This window comes from Brassica napus, chromosome A6 (assembly GCF_020379485.1).
Source record: "Brassica napus cultivar Da-Ae chromosome A6, Da-Ae, whole genome shotgun sequence".
Taxonomy (NCBI): domain Eukaryota; kingdom Viridiplantae; phylum Streptophyta; class Magnoliopsida; order Brassicales; family Brassicaceae; genus Brassica; species Brassica napus.
This window is the reverse complement of record NC_063439.1, coordinates 22,654,976-22,670,710: the sequence shown is the minus strand read 5'-3', so window position 1 is coordinate 22,670,710 and position 15,735 is coordinate 22,654,976. Positions and strand designations below refer to the sequence as shown.

The 15,735-nt window shown below is 32.0% G+C and overlaps 3 protein-coding genes across 3 annotated transcripts; all 3 read right to left on the bottom strand.

Moving 5' to 3' along the window:
* Nucleotides 1-234: 234 nt before the first annotated feature.
* On the bottom strand, nt 235-2,545 carry LOC106396275 (putative pectinesterase 52). The gene is made up of 5 exons (XM_013836618.3): nt 2,048-2,545; nt 1,649-1,808; nt 1,333-1,551; nt 703-953; nt 235-615 (listed from the first exon to the last, which is right to left on the bottom strand). The coding sequence occupies exons 1-5, from the start codon at nt 2,260-2,262 to the stop codon at nt 450-452; spliced, it is 1,011 nt and encodes a 336-aa protein (XP_013692072.2). The 5' UTR covers nt 2,263-2,545; the 3' UTR covers nt 235-449.
* A 10,723-nt stretch (nt 2,546-13,268) lies between these two features.
* Nucleotides 13,269-14,594, bottom strand: BNAA06G28340D. Its single transcript, XM_013791809.3, has 3 exons — nt 14,383-14,594; nt 13,988-14,136; nt 13,269-13,568 (listed from the first exon to the last, which is right to left on the bottom strand). Exons 1-3 carry the CDS (start codon nt 14,489-14,491, stop codon nt 13,491-13,493), a joined length of 336 nt encoding a protein of 111 aa, XP_013647263.2. The 5' UTR covers nt 14,492-14,594; the 3' UTR covers nt 13,269-13,490.
* A 236-nt stretch (nt 14,595-14,830) lies between these two features.
* On the bottom strand, nt 14,831-15,482 carry BNAA06G28330D. Its single transcript, XM_013791810.3, has one exon. It carries the CDS (start codon nt 15,394-15,396, stop codon nt 15,160-15,162), a length of 237 nt encoding a protein of 78 aa, XP_013647264.1. The 5' UTR covers nt 15,397-15,482; the 3' UTR covers nt 14,831-15,159.
* Nucleotides 15,483-15,735: the final 253 nt, after the last annotated feature.

Below are 15,735 nucleotides of genomic sequence, written 5' to 3'. Positions count from 1 at the left end.
GGTTGACATATGAGTAATGGTTCTTCATAATCTTCAGTTCTAATTAAGTTCTCCTCTGTTTTTTCTCTTTTTTTGGCTTAGGATTGCTTCCCTTTTATTTCTTTTGTACATGTACAAACTCTCTCATTTGATAAATGAATTCACATCCTTATAAAAAAAAACTAAACAAGACTTTTCAGTGTAATATATTCGAAGAAGAAGAGCCGTCGTTGTTCGTCAGTGGGATTTCTCAGCAAGCTGCACAATATCAAAGAGGCCGCAACAACTGATATATAAAGTTTAAGAACGATACAAAACGATGAGAACGTTTTAGTAGGCAACATATGCTTTAGAGATAAATGGTAGTATGTCCACAGAAATAACACTGTATAAAGAAGATTAAACACAATAATATTCTATTCAACAAGAGTAGAAAATAATTTGGTAACAACAAATTAAAGCGAGTTTCATTAGAAAGGAGGAATATTAGAGAGCCATCCATCTTGGTCAATGAAAGAGTAGGTAGCAAATTGGTCCTTAGCGAGCGTAGAAACATCTTTGTTAATCCAAGGAACTCTTCTAGATAAATGCGATCCTGCTCCTTTACACTCAACTTCTGCGTACGTGAACCTTGATCTAAACACAAAAAATTACAAATATGGTTATTTTTAAAGCAAATGAATTGGCCGGGGTATATCTATATATATGTAAAGATGTGCTTACTCGTGGCCAGCGTAGTTCCAAGGGAACCAGCCCTGAGGGACAACGACAGAAGCGAGATCTGTTTGGAAGAAAATGACTCGGCTGAATGGACCATAGGCTCGTCCAAGGTATACATTCATGGTCCCTGTAACACTTCCACGTAAGAACACGAACCCACTCGGGTCCTTGAGACTCCATCTTGCTTGAGCCGTTATGTACCCAAAGTTCACTATTGGTGCCAATACGCCCGCCGTTGCATTTATATGACAGTCCTGTCAAAACATTTTACATAAACTTTCATCTTAAAAAAAAACCTCTATCCTGTACGTATATCTTAATTTTTGGTGTCACTAACAAAGAATGATGGCAATGGTACAAAAATTACCCGTTTATACCACATCATTCTATAAAGAAATCATTGTATAGTTATACTGGCAAATAGTTCAATAGTTCATCGATCTGCTTTTACTTTTGCTATCAACCAAAAAGGCTTTATGAAAAGATTGTGTTGTGTGAATGTAACAATTCTTGTGTAAATAGTGATAAAGTGCTGTTTATGCGGCCATGCTATATAACAATAGTAGCAAGCAAAAAGCACTCTAATCTAAGTCTATGATTGTAGAGAGAGATTAGGTATATATATATGCGTACCTCGTAGATAGATTGGCCACTACCAAAAATGAAATCAATAGCACCTTCGATGTAACAGTTTTTGAAGAGATGTCTGCCTTGAACATCCCACAACGTATCTTGTAACCCCAAGAAACCGCAGTTGCAGAACGCTGATTTATCGCCATAAACCGTAAGCGCTACCGCTGGCTTTATATCCCAACTCGGTCTACTTCGAATACTCAAACGATTATACGAATTCTGCCACAAATATTACATATGAAAATTATAGTCATGTTAGAATATTGTCACGTCAAAAAAGGTTATATAGTCAAAGATAATATAGAGGCTACGTAACCATGATTGTTAAGTTTCTGACGACAACATGGGATGGGTGGGAGGTGAAAGTGGAGCTGACATCAGTGGCTGCGTGAGCATTGTACGTGATGGTCGTGACTCTTTGTCCCTCTCCTTCTACTATTATGCACGGTTTCGTCAACGGTATTTCCACTTTCTCTCTGGTTCATCATCACAAAACTATGTTAAAAGATTAATTGTACTTTGCTTTAACCAGGATTCCAAAACGTTTTAAGGGAAGAAGATCAAGCGGACAAGCTAAACGTATTAAATTTTTATTTAAGAAATGGAAATCTAAGAAATATCAAACGCTATAAAACCGCGGTTAAGAACGCTGCGTTCGAAAACTGGAACAAATATATTAACAAAAAGAACTGTAGCGAGTTTGGTCTTTACTTACACGTAGACACCTCCTTTTATTTTGATTTTGATCCATTGAGAATTGGGTTCAGGAACAGAATCAATGGCAGATTGAACGGTTCTGTGTTTTCCTGAACCGGCTAGGTCAACGAAGATTGTGTTTACCACTTTGTTACCACAAGTTTGATCAGTTGCTGTCGACAATCCAGTACAAGAACTCAGAAGCAAAGCTATGAAGATGAACAAACCAGGCATGTTTATTTAAGTTTTATCGTATTTGTGAAAAAAAAAATTGAAGGGAAGAAAGAATAATGAGAGGATGAGAATGAAATTGTAATATGACTCTTAATTGTAATATGATTACGGTAGTGAGGGCTGAATTTTTTTTGTTGCTTTAAGTGGAATAGTATATTTCCTATTTAATATAGGATATATTCTGAATCTAACTTTCTCTTTATTACAACTATTAAATTGACTCAACATTTCAATTTATCGAATTTTGGCTTAATTGATATGCTGCGGACTGATTATATTTTACTAAGGGGTAGGTGTTTCGGGTATTCCTTCATGACTTTTATGTTCAGTTCGGATTTGATCTATTCAAGTTTTGAATTTTGGAGATTGAATTTCATTCAGATTATAAACTTTAAATTGGTTCGGATCATTGTTGCTTTTCTTCGGATTCAAGTATCCATTTAAATTATGTAAGAAAATTTAAATTGAATTATATGTTCAATTTTAAAAATCTAAAAATAAAAATAATATACAAATGTAAATTTGAATAAAGTGTCATCAAAAACTAAAATTAACATAAAAATTTGTTTGGTTGAGAAAGTAACATAAAAACTAAAGTACAACTACGTCTTCGTCTGGTCAAGCACATGATAAATTAGTTCTTATCATGTCTAAAATATTATCACAAGTAATATCACATTTTTGTCTGGTCAAGCAAGTGGTAAATTATTATTGGAAAAATTGCCAAAACGGAACAAAAGTTCAGCGTAGTTGTCCTTTTGGTATAAAAAAAATTTTGTCCATTTTTTCTTTCTTTTACCCTTTCCAATTCTAAAAGTTAATGAAATAAATAGTTTTATGAATTAAAAAATTTATAAAAAATGGAAACAATTGATAAAACATTCATATACACAAACTCTTTTTTTTTTGACTGAAAAACTTGATAAATTAAATTTTAAAATTACGTTCTACTAAAAGAAGAATTCATCTTCTATGGAATATGGGTTAGTAGAAAGTAAATTCTAAATTAAACAAGTTCATCTACTTTTTTTAGAACGAACAATCTACTTTTACTTAAAGTTCTAAATATGGGAAATGTGAATTCTACTAATTGTAAAGATAGCTACTTTTCTGTAGAATGCATCTTCTATTTTTATTATGTATTCTACAACTCTCGGAACGTGAAATCTAAACATTACTCTGACGGTTGCATGAGGTAGAATCTGTTTGTAGAATTTTTGTTTTCGTTCTACGCTATGTAAAAAGTGTCTTCTACAAATAAGAAAACCTCATTGTTGCGAAAATTTAGAAAATTTCAGTTAAGAAAATATTCTATAAATATTTGAAATATTCTAACTTCTTAAAACGTGTATATTTGGTCACAAAAATATTCTAAAAAATATTTGTAATCTTTGTGCTTGCCTAAAAGTTATAAACATATATTTTTTGATATATTTACAAACATATATTGACTAAAAATAATTTACGTATAATTTTTTATTTTTATTAATATATTTATTTATAGAATTATTTGAAATTCAATTGTGTATATCACGGGGAATATATAAATGTTATTATCCATGCTATGCAAGAGAATATTCTATTTTTAATTAACATTATATATTAAAAGTAATAATTGAATTAAAGTATATAAGTATCATAAAAATATTAGTATATAAGTGTTACTTATTATGACTAATTAAAGTATAAAATTATTTATCAAAATATGATTAAAAATTTAAAATATTTAAAAATGTTTAAGATATTTAAGTAATTTATAAAATAGTTAACATACACTAAAAATTGTTGAATATCGACTAAAAACTTTTAGTCAATATTTTGGAAATATTTGTAAATTTAAATGTACAGTTTATAAAAAAAATATTATTTTTTTGTATGCTCTTTATGTTAATTAAATTTTTATTAACATATTCATTTTTTTAGTAATGTATTTATTAATATAATTATTTTGAATTCAATTGTTATATCAGAAAATTTATATTAATATAAAAACGTCAAATATATTATTTTTATTAATATACTCTAAAATAGTGACTTAAAATTATATAGAGCAATTCTCATAAATAGACTATTTTTAAGTTTTGGTCACAAAAATAGACCACAAGGAGGAAAGTGACCAAAATGTTTCATTTAATAGGTAAAAGAATCATAATACCCTAAATATATATATAAAAATTAAAAAAATATTTTTTTTATAGTTTTAGATTATATGTTTTCAAATTCAAACTTTTTCAAATTTTTTTTTCAAATTTTGAATATTTTATTTAATAAAATTTAAAATCTCAATCCCAAATCTCCACCCCTTAACTCTAAACTCTAAGGTTTGAATTACTTAATCCTAAGAGTATAAATGTATATTTATCTTTAATAAAACATTTTGGTCATTTTGATCTTTAGAATCTATATTTGTGACATAAATTTTTTTAGTGCTATCCTAAGGTTTTTCCCAATTATATATATATTATTTTTTTTAATTTTATTTTTAACTCGTTTTTTAATATTTAAATACTTTTAAAATGTATTAATTTGATTAATTTGATTAATCAAGGGTTAGTTTTGGGATTATTAAAAACATTATACCAAAGGGACAACTTAATGATGTAATTATACCAAAGAGAAAACCATACCGAATTTTTATTCTCTTTTGGCAATTTTCCCTAAATTATTTCCTATCAGGTTTCAAATCTAGGATTCATATTTATTGTAAGATTTGTTCCAATTTTATTATCCAAAATGGATATATAATATTATTATGTATTGTCCAAAAAATTTACCACCTTTATTGTACATGAATAAAAATATTTCTCTTTGATCAGAAAGACGATTTTCTTTGTTGAGATTCATAAGGCAACAAATTTACTATCTCACTAATTGATAAAATAGAATTAATCAAATAATAAACATGATTGAAAATTGAGTTGTAAGATAAATGAAACTTTATCTGGAATCTTAAAAAAATAATTCATTACATTTTTAAAAATAAAAATATTAAAATAAATATTAAAATGTGGGTATATCTTTTCAAATTGTATGTAGATCGAGAAATTTTTTTAAAAACAAATTGATTAAAATTTTCACATTTTAGTTTCTCAAAAGTGTGACACCAAAAAACTAAAGTGATATGGTGAGAATTATATTGGATTTTTATACTAATACAATGCTATTTAACCATTAACTAGATTTTGATCTGCGCGCCCGCGTGGGTGTTTACTTATAAATCAAAATGATTAATTATCTTTTTCAAATGTATTTATACGATGTTAGTATCCATACTTGTTTGGTTTGGGTCTATTCGAATTTTGGGTTTTTGAGTTTGAAGAATTCACCCCTATTCATGTATTTATATATTCCGGTCGAAGTTCGGTTCAGATCTTTTCTTGTTCGATTTGGATTTAGATAACCCATTTAAATTGTATTTAAACATTTAAATTTATATGTACTTGAATTTCTAAAAATGTAAAAGTAAAATTAATATTTAACATATGAATTTGAATAACATATCAAAATACCTAAATTCAACATAAAATTTGGTTCGACTTGAATATTTAGATGGAGAATCAATATATATTTTAAGTATTTTTGGTGATTTGAGTATTGTTTTGCTATTTTAGATATTTATTTTTGACTATTTGTATATATTTTTAAGTATTTTGGAAAATTTGAAAATATTTTATATATTTTGGATATTAAAACTAAAAATAATTAAAATATTTATGTATATATATATATATTTATATATGATTCAGATATATTCGGATACCTGTAATATTACGGTTTGGATTAGGTTCAGTTCTACTTCTTTAGATACAAAAAAATTGAATCCATGCGAATTTTTGCCGGTTTTAGTTCGGATTCGATACTATTTTTCGGACCAAATTTAATTTGGTTCTTCTGATTCGGGAATCCGAGTTTTATCTGAACCCTTTTGCATAATAATATTTTTGGATATTCAACAGTCAAAACGTTATCATAGAAATTATTTTTGTGAGTTTAAAAATTACAAAATTTTATTCTTAGTAATTTTTATGTAATTTATTTGATATTGGTAATTTTTATTATGTTAATTAGTAAAAATCCTTAAATCTACCTATAAACTTAGAAAATTGGACTTCTTAATGGATATTGAAAAATACAAAAACATATTCTAGACAAAAGGGTTTTCGTATATTTTAACCCAACATACATTATTAACAATGGGCCGTGTATTACCTGTGACATTTACTTTTAAAAAAATCAGTTTAGACAAGCGAATAAAAGAACGACAATTTACCATATCATGCATCCTATCAGTATCTACCATCTGATCCTCCTGAGGGATTTCAGAATGCAAATAACTCGGTTCATCTCTATTACAAATATTTTTAAATTGATTACTACTACTAGCTTCATTCCTACTATCACCTTCTTCATGGTGAAACCAAATGTAGTGTTGTGGAGTTAATCTTCTATTTACTCTATGTTTCCAAACTGTTTCACTCTGAGCAAACTTGGTATTCTTGCATTTACGACGTGGACAGAACATTTTACATGTTTCCTGCGTGAAAGACGTCTTTCCGGCATGGTACAAGAATATCTCTGCTCTGTTGAGAAATTTGCTTGTCACTCTTCCCGCAGAATCTTTGTGTGCATACATCTAACTCCGGAGCTCATAGATATCTCGAGACATTTTTTAACTTTTATTTTTATTTTTTTGTGCATCTTAAGAATGAGAGAGGAGAGCATATTTATAGGAAATTTTTTATTTTGGTAGGTGGGAATGTTACGATCAATTTATGTTCACCATAACTTTTACTACTAATTTACAACTGCATTCCTCGTAAAAAGGTCGTTAATTAGATGGAAACTATTAGATGTGAAATAGACGTAACTTAACGACCTCTTTACGACGAAATAGAAAGGTTGTCGTAAACTAGTCGTAACGTCATGATTAATTTACGACGAAAGGCTTTCGTAGCAAAGCTACGACTAGGTCGTTCTTAAATAGATGTTACTTTACGACTAATTTATAACGAAACGTTATCATAGCAAACTTATGTCTACATTACGACGATTTTATATGTCGTCGTAAAGTAGACGTAAAGACAATGTAAATTACAACGACACTATTGTAGTCGTAATATACCACATTTTCTTGTAGTGAAAAGTATTTGCTATAATTTTTTTATATTAATATATCTATAGCCAAAAATAAATTTTTAAAAATTAATAATACAATTCTATAAAAGAATTTTTACATTACTTATAATAATATTTTTTAATATTTATATCATTATATAAAATGTTAATATTTTTCATTTTATTATTAAATCGCTGCTTTGTTTAGTAATCAACTAGTCATAATAATCCCACAAACTCTTAATTTTTAACCGATATATCAGTCGTACAAAACGTTTAAACTATTCTATTAAAAATGAAATACAAAATAATGCTTACCTATTTGTAAGTGATTTCTTGCAATTTCTTCCTTTCATTTTAACTAATTTATACCACTTTATTTATTGTCTTTTCTAAATAATCCGACTTCATTTATTACAAAATACAAATAGAACTTATCTATTTTAACAATATAAAAACTCTGTAAAAACCATGTTATATATCAACTTCGCGAAAGAACTTAGCCTTTGCTTGCCCACAAGCAAAACAAAGAACTAACCCTGTGAAAGAAGTTTGAAAACGCAAGAACTCGCATATCCTTTGAACTATTCACTTTCACCACTGTATGTGACAAGCCACATCAATTAGTATCAATCTTATAAGGTACTTCCATGTACATGACCTCATCTCCCAAACCTAACCATTTCAAGCCCACTACTCATAAGAGATATCCAAAATCACCACCAATTATCTCATTTAAGAGCTTAAGGTGTAGTGTCATCGGTAGGGTATTGGGGTATTGACCTCAGAACACCTGAACTCTTAGACATTTATGTTTCTTATCAAAGGTGAAAGCTTGAAATTTTTTTCCGCATTTAAACAGGTATATAAAAGGGTTATAAATCCTTCCTGACCAAAAAACCGGATCGCTGTAGTAGTCAAAACCGCCCACTACGAAGATGGGAGGCTTGTGTGGAGAACCGTCAGATAACCACCCCCGATGTAGCCTGAAAAAAACAGAAACCGTGGTAAACACAGTTGTTACTAAGCAAAAGAAGTGAAAAGATTAACTGAAAAAAATAGTCAAAGAAATTGCACTCAGAGCCATTTTCTTCATGATTTAATTATTAAGTTTTTTTTCATATATTAGAGGAAAAAAATTAAAATATTTTCTAATTTAAAACAATATACTTTCTAAAAAAAATTGTCATTTGAGGATTTCAAAATAAAACCATAATTTTGCGAGTTTAGACATAAAATAAATACTATGAGATCATTTAAAATACAACTACAATAGTTATAAATGATATATTTTATATTGTTATAAGAAAAACTGGATAGATAACTAACATAAGAAAGTACAGATAAGTTTCACATAACTTATTCGGTTTATATACGTTAAAACAGAGCAACAACTAAAAATTTAAAACAAACTGTTAAAAATAGTCATCATTAATTTACTATATAAATTACCAAGACTAACACAATATTACAAAAAAAAATCATCTTTTCACGATCAAAATCAGACTATACTGTATTAGAATTTCATATTTGTTCTAACAATATACTTTATGACGACTCAAACTTGTAAAAAATCATTCATTATTTTCATGATTGTAGCTATATGTACAGTGATGTTTTCGGCGCAAATTTGTGTTTCAACCAATGGTGAAAAATGTATCAAACACTGCATCTCGAATCAATGCATGAAAGTAGCCAAAAAAGCAGATATGACTATTTGTGAAGAAGCTTGCAAAAAGTTTTGCAACAAACATGTAACAAGTCATGAAGAATATGCTGTTCCTGTAACCGATGGTGGTTTCATATGCACGTATATTTGGAATTGTCTTTCGTAACTACTTTCAAATTAAAAAAATTACCATTGTATTCTTATAACATATTAAATATATATATGCATATTTGTATATTTGTGTTTGTTTGATCTGACGCATATTATACTTTTATTGTGCAACAAGTTTTTATCGGTGTTAACATACATTTAATATTCAAAATAACTCTATATTTCAAAAATATATCACAACAATTCCCATAAACAATGCAATATTAACCTAGTAAATTTCAGTTTAATCAACATCAACGCTAAGTAAAAATATGTTAGTGATAAATGGTGATTGCATTGTAAATTTTACATAATTTAATGATATGAAAATTAAGAATCAATCCACACAAATAAAAAGAAATACAGTCAAATTCTATGCAAGCCAAAAAATTAACAGTGAAAATAAAGTTTAGCGCACTTAAGATAAAAGTAAAAAAAAGTAAACCACAGAAAAAAATATGATCTGGTCCCATTAACTCATACATCAGTTCAATGTAGAAACTCCAAAAATCAAACCTTCTAGGTTTCCACCTTATGTACTTTTGAGTGTTCAGCATATTTACATAATAGTGCTGTTTCAGCCTTGGATGATCAAATTCGTAGAGACAAGGATATTCTCTTGCTGAAGAAGGCCATTAACTCACTTTTCTATTCTCTAGAATTGAGTGACGTTTGTTGGCAGTGGTGGTGGTGGAGTTGACGCAAAGTGGGTCTTGTCGTGAGAGTGATTCCTTGGTTAAATTAAATTTTAGGTATAGGATTTTTGGGTTTAAAATAAATTTTATTCGAATATTATAAAATTTTGGACAGGGTTCGGACTCGAAATCTTCAGGGTCCGGATCGTTTTTTTTGGTGTTGGATATTTGAGTTTAAAATTAAACTTTGTTCGGATATTATAAATTTTTGGATGAGGTTTGGACTTGGATCCTTCCGGGTCCGGATAGATTTGTAGGAACCTAGAAATATCCAAATAACTTATGTGTTTAGAAATGTCATCAAACAATTTATAAAAAAGTAAAAACTAACATCCACACAAACGTACATATCAATCTCTAGTAACGCTTAAAACCACAACCATCACAAACGCTGTAAATACCCTCACGAACGAATAGGATTTTGGTTGAGAAAAATTCCGCTCGACCAGTTTGGAGTTGGTTTGACCACAATTAAAAATAAAAATCGACCCATTGATTAATGTCTCGACGGGACTGTCTTGTGGTCGATAGACCTTCCCTTGATAGTTTTGACCGAGTGTTAATTAAAATGGACGGTTTTTATTTAAGCTGGACTATTTTATCCGAAAGCAAGACGAGATTCGACGGACGGGAAATGTTGGTCGAAAACTGTCTGAAAAGACCGTTCAGCTGCTTGGCCGGTCATGTGCGATGCACATGATTTTCACCTGCTTGCTTTCTGGACCAGTCATGTGACTTGCACCTGCTTAAATGTCTACTTGATTCATTAAAAATTCATGTACAAGTCACCAGCTGCTTGATGTTTCTTCATGGGAAGGAAATGAGTTTACTTCATGGGAGGGAAAGTGTGATTCAGCTCACCACTTGTCTCTTAATTCTGTCCTTTCTTGCTGACTCTTCCTATGCTGATATCCTCTCATTTATTAACCTCTGGTCTTCCTGGGAGAGCTCTTAAGCTCCAAAACCAGACTGAAAATTCAGAGAGAAAGAGAGAAAGAAGAGAGAAAAATCTGTGAGAAATATTGGTTGAAAAATTCAGAAAAAAAATCAGGGAAGAGAAGTGAGCTTGGACGACCCTTTCTCACCATCTTGTGACTTTAATCAGTGAATATTTGGGTAGTAAAGAGTTGGATATTTGTGTCCTGAAGTTGAGAATCACCCATGTTCTTCATCCTTTGATTTTAATCGGTAAAGATGTAAGTTATTGTGTGGATAATTTTTATGTGAGCATTTATGTTGGATTGACCACGATTCAGCTTTGTTCGGATTGAGTCCAACCTTGTCTTGATGTGGTACTGATCAGGTTTGGCGTGGCTTCATCTTAAAGTGGTGTATCAGTTGAGTTCAGACATTGTTTGATTTGAACCAGTAAACTGTTTTGCCTTTTGATCCAGATCAGTTTAGATTATAACCAGCTGGCTGAGTTGTTGATCTTCCTCTCTGGATTAATTTCTTAATCCCTTGTGTGAATTTATATTAGTTCAGCTCATGGTCCCCTATCATCTAGACAACTTAGCTGAAACAATTTATGTTTGAACCGAACTGAAGTTGCCTTGAACTTCTCTTAATTAGTAGCTGTCCTGAATCTTGAACCTTGGGGTTGGACCGGACTGATTAACCTTTGTTCAAACCGTTATGTTATTGGTACATATGGTCAAGGAGAGTGGTCGGATCAGCCGGATCGTTGTGGTGGTTTTAATTCGAGAATGTTCCAGAAGCCGAGTGTGATTAGCTTGAGCTTGAACTCGAGTCTAGTCTTCCTTAGCCAATCTCATGGATTTAAAGGTGAGTCTAGATAGATGATTGATGAGTTTTAGGATTAAGTGTTGCTTGATTGAAATTACTGATTATGCTTGTTTGATAAGTAAGTCTTTAATTTATATTGAATGGTTAGGTGTTTACTTATGTAAATACTTAAAAAATTATTATGATTTATTCTTTGAGGTTCATCCCAAGCCTTAGTACTTGTTCTCAAGTACTAATTTATATATGTATATAAATAAGTATGGAGTATTAATTATGTGAAGTCTTATTAAACCTGTTTCTCAAAATATTCACGTATGAACGATTAGTACCGTGACTGGTCCTGCGAATGGAACCAGGTCATAAAGACAAGATGATGGGGGCACCCTGTAGACCGTGTACTGCATGACGATGTAGTGTCGAATGTTCATATTGGACATTCGACGATGATGGTGATGCTAACTCGCTAGACTCGTTTAGCCTTTGTGGTTTCTCGGGTCTAGCATATATATATGTATGATTATATGAGTGATATGGAATACGGGAATAGGAAGCGAGGTATAAGATAAGATTCACATCGATGGAATGATATGCCTTATATATGTATTTTTATTAACTATGGAATATATTTCCACTGCATACAAATGAAGTTCATTGCTTGTGATATTATTAATATACGTTAGGGTGTGGGACTAGGCTTACTGAGCAAACTAGTTACTCATGACTCATTTGTGATGCAGATAACCAGTAGATGGGAGACCTTACTCTAGGACTGGAAGGAACAACATTAGCTAGCGGTAGTTTTATCATCCTTGCAAAGTCGTTTTGATATTTCTTATGTATAAGATTTGTTGACCGAAAACCTCGAGGTTATATATAACAAATTTCGTAAGATGTTTTTGAATGATATGTAAAGAATGTTTTTAAAGTACGGGTTTCATATGTTATTAGTCATTGTCTGGACGAACTAACTATCAGTTATTGCTTTTTCGGGTTGAAAAGCCTAGAGTGGTATCTGATAGGAGCATTGGTGTTCTTGGGTTGTTGGTCTAAGACGATCGGAAGTATTCTGAGAACCTCAGAACGACCATCGAAGAATATCGACCGTGTCATTTCCAGTCATCTACAATCAGGAGTGTAGAGCGTTAATCAAACCCTAATTAGCATTCTCTTTCTTTTAAGTGGAGAAAACATCAAAATATATTGATGACTTTTGCATTATTTTTGTTTGTACAGAAAGTTCAGAAATCAAAAATTAGATTGGAGGATATGATAAACGACTTGTAAAATATGCCTAAGACACTTGGTGGATCGAGTCTCTTGGTTGACCACGAAGACAAAACTGGACAATGGTTCGGTTCTTAACAACTGGGACACCAATCAATTTGTGAGCAGTGAGCCCCGAGAACCAAAGTTTATACGTAAACTAGGCCCGTGAGCTCAACGAAGTCATAACTTGAACCAAGCCCAAACCGAACACACAAGACTGGACTCTCTTATCATGTAAACCTTGTGGGCAACGTTTCAATATTTCATCATCTATCAGGCGATTTAGTATTAGAATGAAACTGAGCATATTTGTCACGGTAAAAAGGAACTTTGAAAGCAGTCTTGATACAGGGAGAGGAGGCCAAATAAAATACATCCACCACTTCAAAAACATTACTGCTTTAGGATTTTTCAAGCATGGCTTTATTGTTTCTAGACCCATGGAGATAACAAGGTTCATGAAAATGCAGAAAAATAAGAACTGAGTTTACAGTGATTGGCTCATTGCTATGCCTAGAACATTCTGAGAACAACTCATTCAGTAGCAAAACCAACACGCATTACAGAGACTTCACAATACGATCCAATCACGCCTTTATCGCATCAGCTCTAGGTTTCCATAGCCCTAGCCTGTATTTCTGGCTGTATTTCAGTATCAGCTTCCTCTGCAAAACCAGAATTTAGAATTGTCAAAACAAAAAAAATCATATTCAAGCAAAAATATAGTGAATATGAAGAATATAAAGTCAACAAATCAAAACATTTGATGGTGTTGTTTATCAAACCTATTAACATTTACATGAAAAGAGAAATGCCTTAGCGAGTGACACTGACAGAAACTGCGTACAAGCCTCCATGTCATGCTTTTTGGGTGATAACAATGAGACTCTCCACTACCAAGACTACACAATAATAGGAACTATACACATCTCTATCGGCCTCTTTATGCATGAAATTTTCAAGAACTCAACTTTTCTCCTTAACTTGTATAGTCACTTCCACTAAATTACGTAACGGAACAGAACAGAGACGCCCACTGAAACCTATGTAAACCGTATAGCAGAACAGAGACATGATAACTTACATGTTTGCAAGGGATGCCAAACTTCTTGAGCTTGAGTGTACGAGTCACGAGCAGTTTGGAAAGATCACCTAACTCAGTTTCAAGCCTGGCAACGTGTGTCTCAACTCCTCCACCAATCCCACTCAAGAACTCAGGGATCCCAACCTTCACTGCAAAACATCACAAAAATATCAAATCCAATAAGAGAATGTGATCCAAGAGATGTCTCTGCAAACTACAATCACTGAAAATGAAACTATACACAGAGGTGATAAAAATGATTCCTTTTGATTATAAAAACTGAAAACAGTGAAAACCCACCAATTATTTCACTAGCATTCGCAGCCTAAGGAGCTCTAAAGTAACGGATCGATACATAAGCGAAGAAGCAAAATCGAAATGAAAAAGTTGGTTACCTGCGTAAGGAGCTGGTTTGGAATAGAATCTAGAGAGGATTAGAGTCGAAGAAGGTTGAGTTCTCCTCAGAACAGATCTTGCGTTCTGTATCATTTGCATCCACGCCATTATCGGAGCTTTTTCTCAACAGTCTCAGGCGCCGACGAAGCTTCTTCCTTGTACAACTTTAGCGAGAGGTTTGGGGTTTCTGACGGATCCTACGGCGTCGTTTTCACGATTGTTTGTTTTCAACGGCCCAAGCCCATTATAGCCCAAATCAAACAAACTTTGTGTGTTTTCCCGCGTGGTCTTTTTTAACATAGCTTGAAGAGTGATTAGGTTCCTACTTCCTACCTAATCGTTGAATAAAATTTTGATTACCATTTCAAATTAACAAATATCTCAAAGTCGAAGACCATTCCTATTTTGATTTTTTTTTAAATATTTATACTAGAAATCGAAATCATATTGATGAACAATTTTTCCTTTTTGGGGTTTGTTGGATTTGAACATTTAACTACCAAAACATAACATGATATGATCATTCTTTTTTTGGGCAAACATGACATGATATGATCATTCAGAAAGAGAAATCAAAACTAAAACAAACTACGGCGAGTCACGAGTGATCATCACGCGCATCCTTGAACAACAGCATCAGTATCTCCGCCGTTGCGTTACCACTAGCGTACGGTGGAAGTAGACCAATAAAAAAAAAATTATAAGGAAAAACAACAAAAGAAATCCCAAAACTCTACGGCAATAAACAAAAACAAAATCCTAAGTGAAATTCAAAATCAGACAGTGCAGCCGTAGAAGATAAAGAAGAAACCAAGCATCGAGACCAAAGCCACCGACTCGAACGCCACCACTACTTTCCACACAACGTCATCGACCATTACGGACAAGAAACTCAGCTCCGGGCGACTCCAGCTCAGCCAGCGCCACTGTCCGTATCCAACTCCTGAAAACCATCCCGGCTCGGATCCAGATGAAGCCAAGCGGATCCGCCACCACCTCGTCGCTGACGGCATCGGAGATTTGGAGGCAGGGAAGTGAAGTGAGTCTTGTCTTTGTGGATTCTCTAATGTTAACGCGACAGAATGATGTAGCTAATTGCGGAAAAGGAGACTTTTATAGCAGAAATAGTTGTTAGTTTAGTTTACAAAAAAAAATAGTTGTTAGTTTAGTTTAACGGTTTAGATTGATGTCGTGGCGTTACATTTTCGAGATGTGCGGCTGTGATGGGATACATCGGGATCTCTGTCTATGCTTCTTTTGAACTTTTTACTTTATACTTTTCGAAAAAGAAAAGTAAAATACTTATACATACTTCCCTCGACCCTAATCATTGTGGCTAGTTGAAATGTGTA

Coding starts and splice junctions, on each gene's coding strand:
- LOC106396275 (XM_013836618.3), bottom strand. CDS start 2,262: ATGCCTGGTTTGTTCATCTTCATAGCTTTGCTTCTGAGTTCTTGTACT. Junction 1,809..2,047: donor ATAAAAGGAGGTGTCTACGT/GTAAGTAAAGAC, acceptor ATGATGAACCAG/AGAGAAAGTGGAAATACCGT. Junction 616..702: donor TGGAACTACGCTGGCCACGA/GTAAGCACATCT, acceptor TTTTGTGTTTAG/ATCAAGGTTCACGTACGCAG.
- BNAA06G28340D (XM_013791809.3), bottom strand. CDS start 14,491: ATGGCGTGGATGCAAATGATACAGAACGCAAGATCTGTTCTGAGGAGA. Junction 14,137..14,382: donor CAAACCAGCTCCTTACGCAG/GTAACCAACTTT, acceptor GATGTTTTGCAG/TGAAGGTTGGGATCCCTGAG. Junction 13,569..13,987: donor TTGGCATCCCTTGCAAACAT/GTAAGTTATCAT, acceptor CTGGTTTTGCAG/AGGAAGCTGATACTGAAATA.
- BNAA06G28330D (XM_013791810.3), bottom strand. CDS start 15,396: ATGCCGTCAGCGACGAGGTGGTGGCGGATCCGCTTGGCTTCATCTGGA.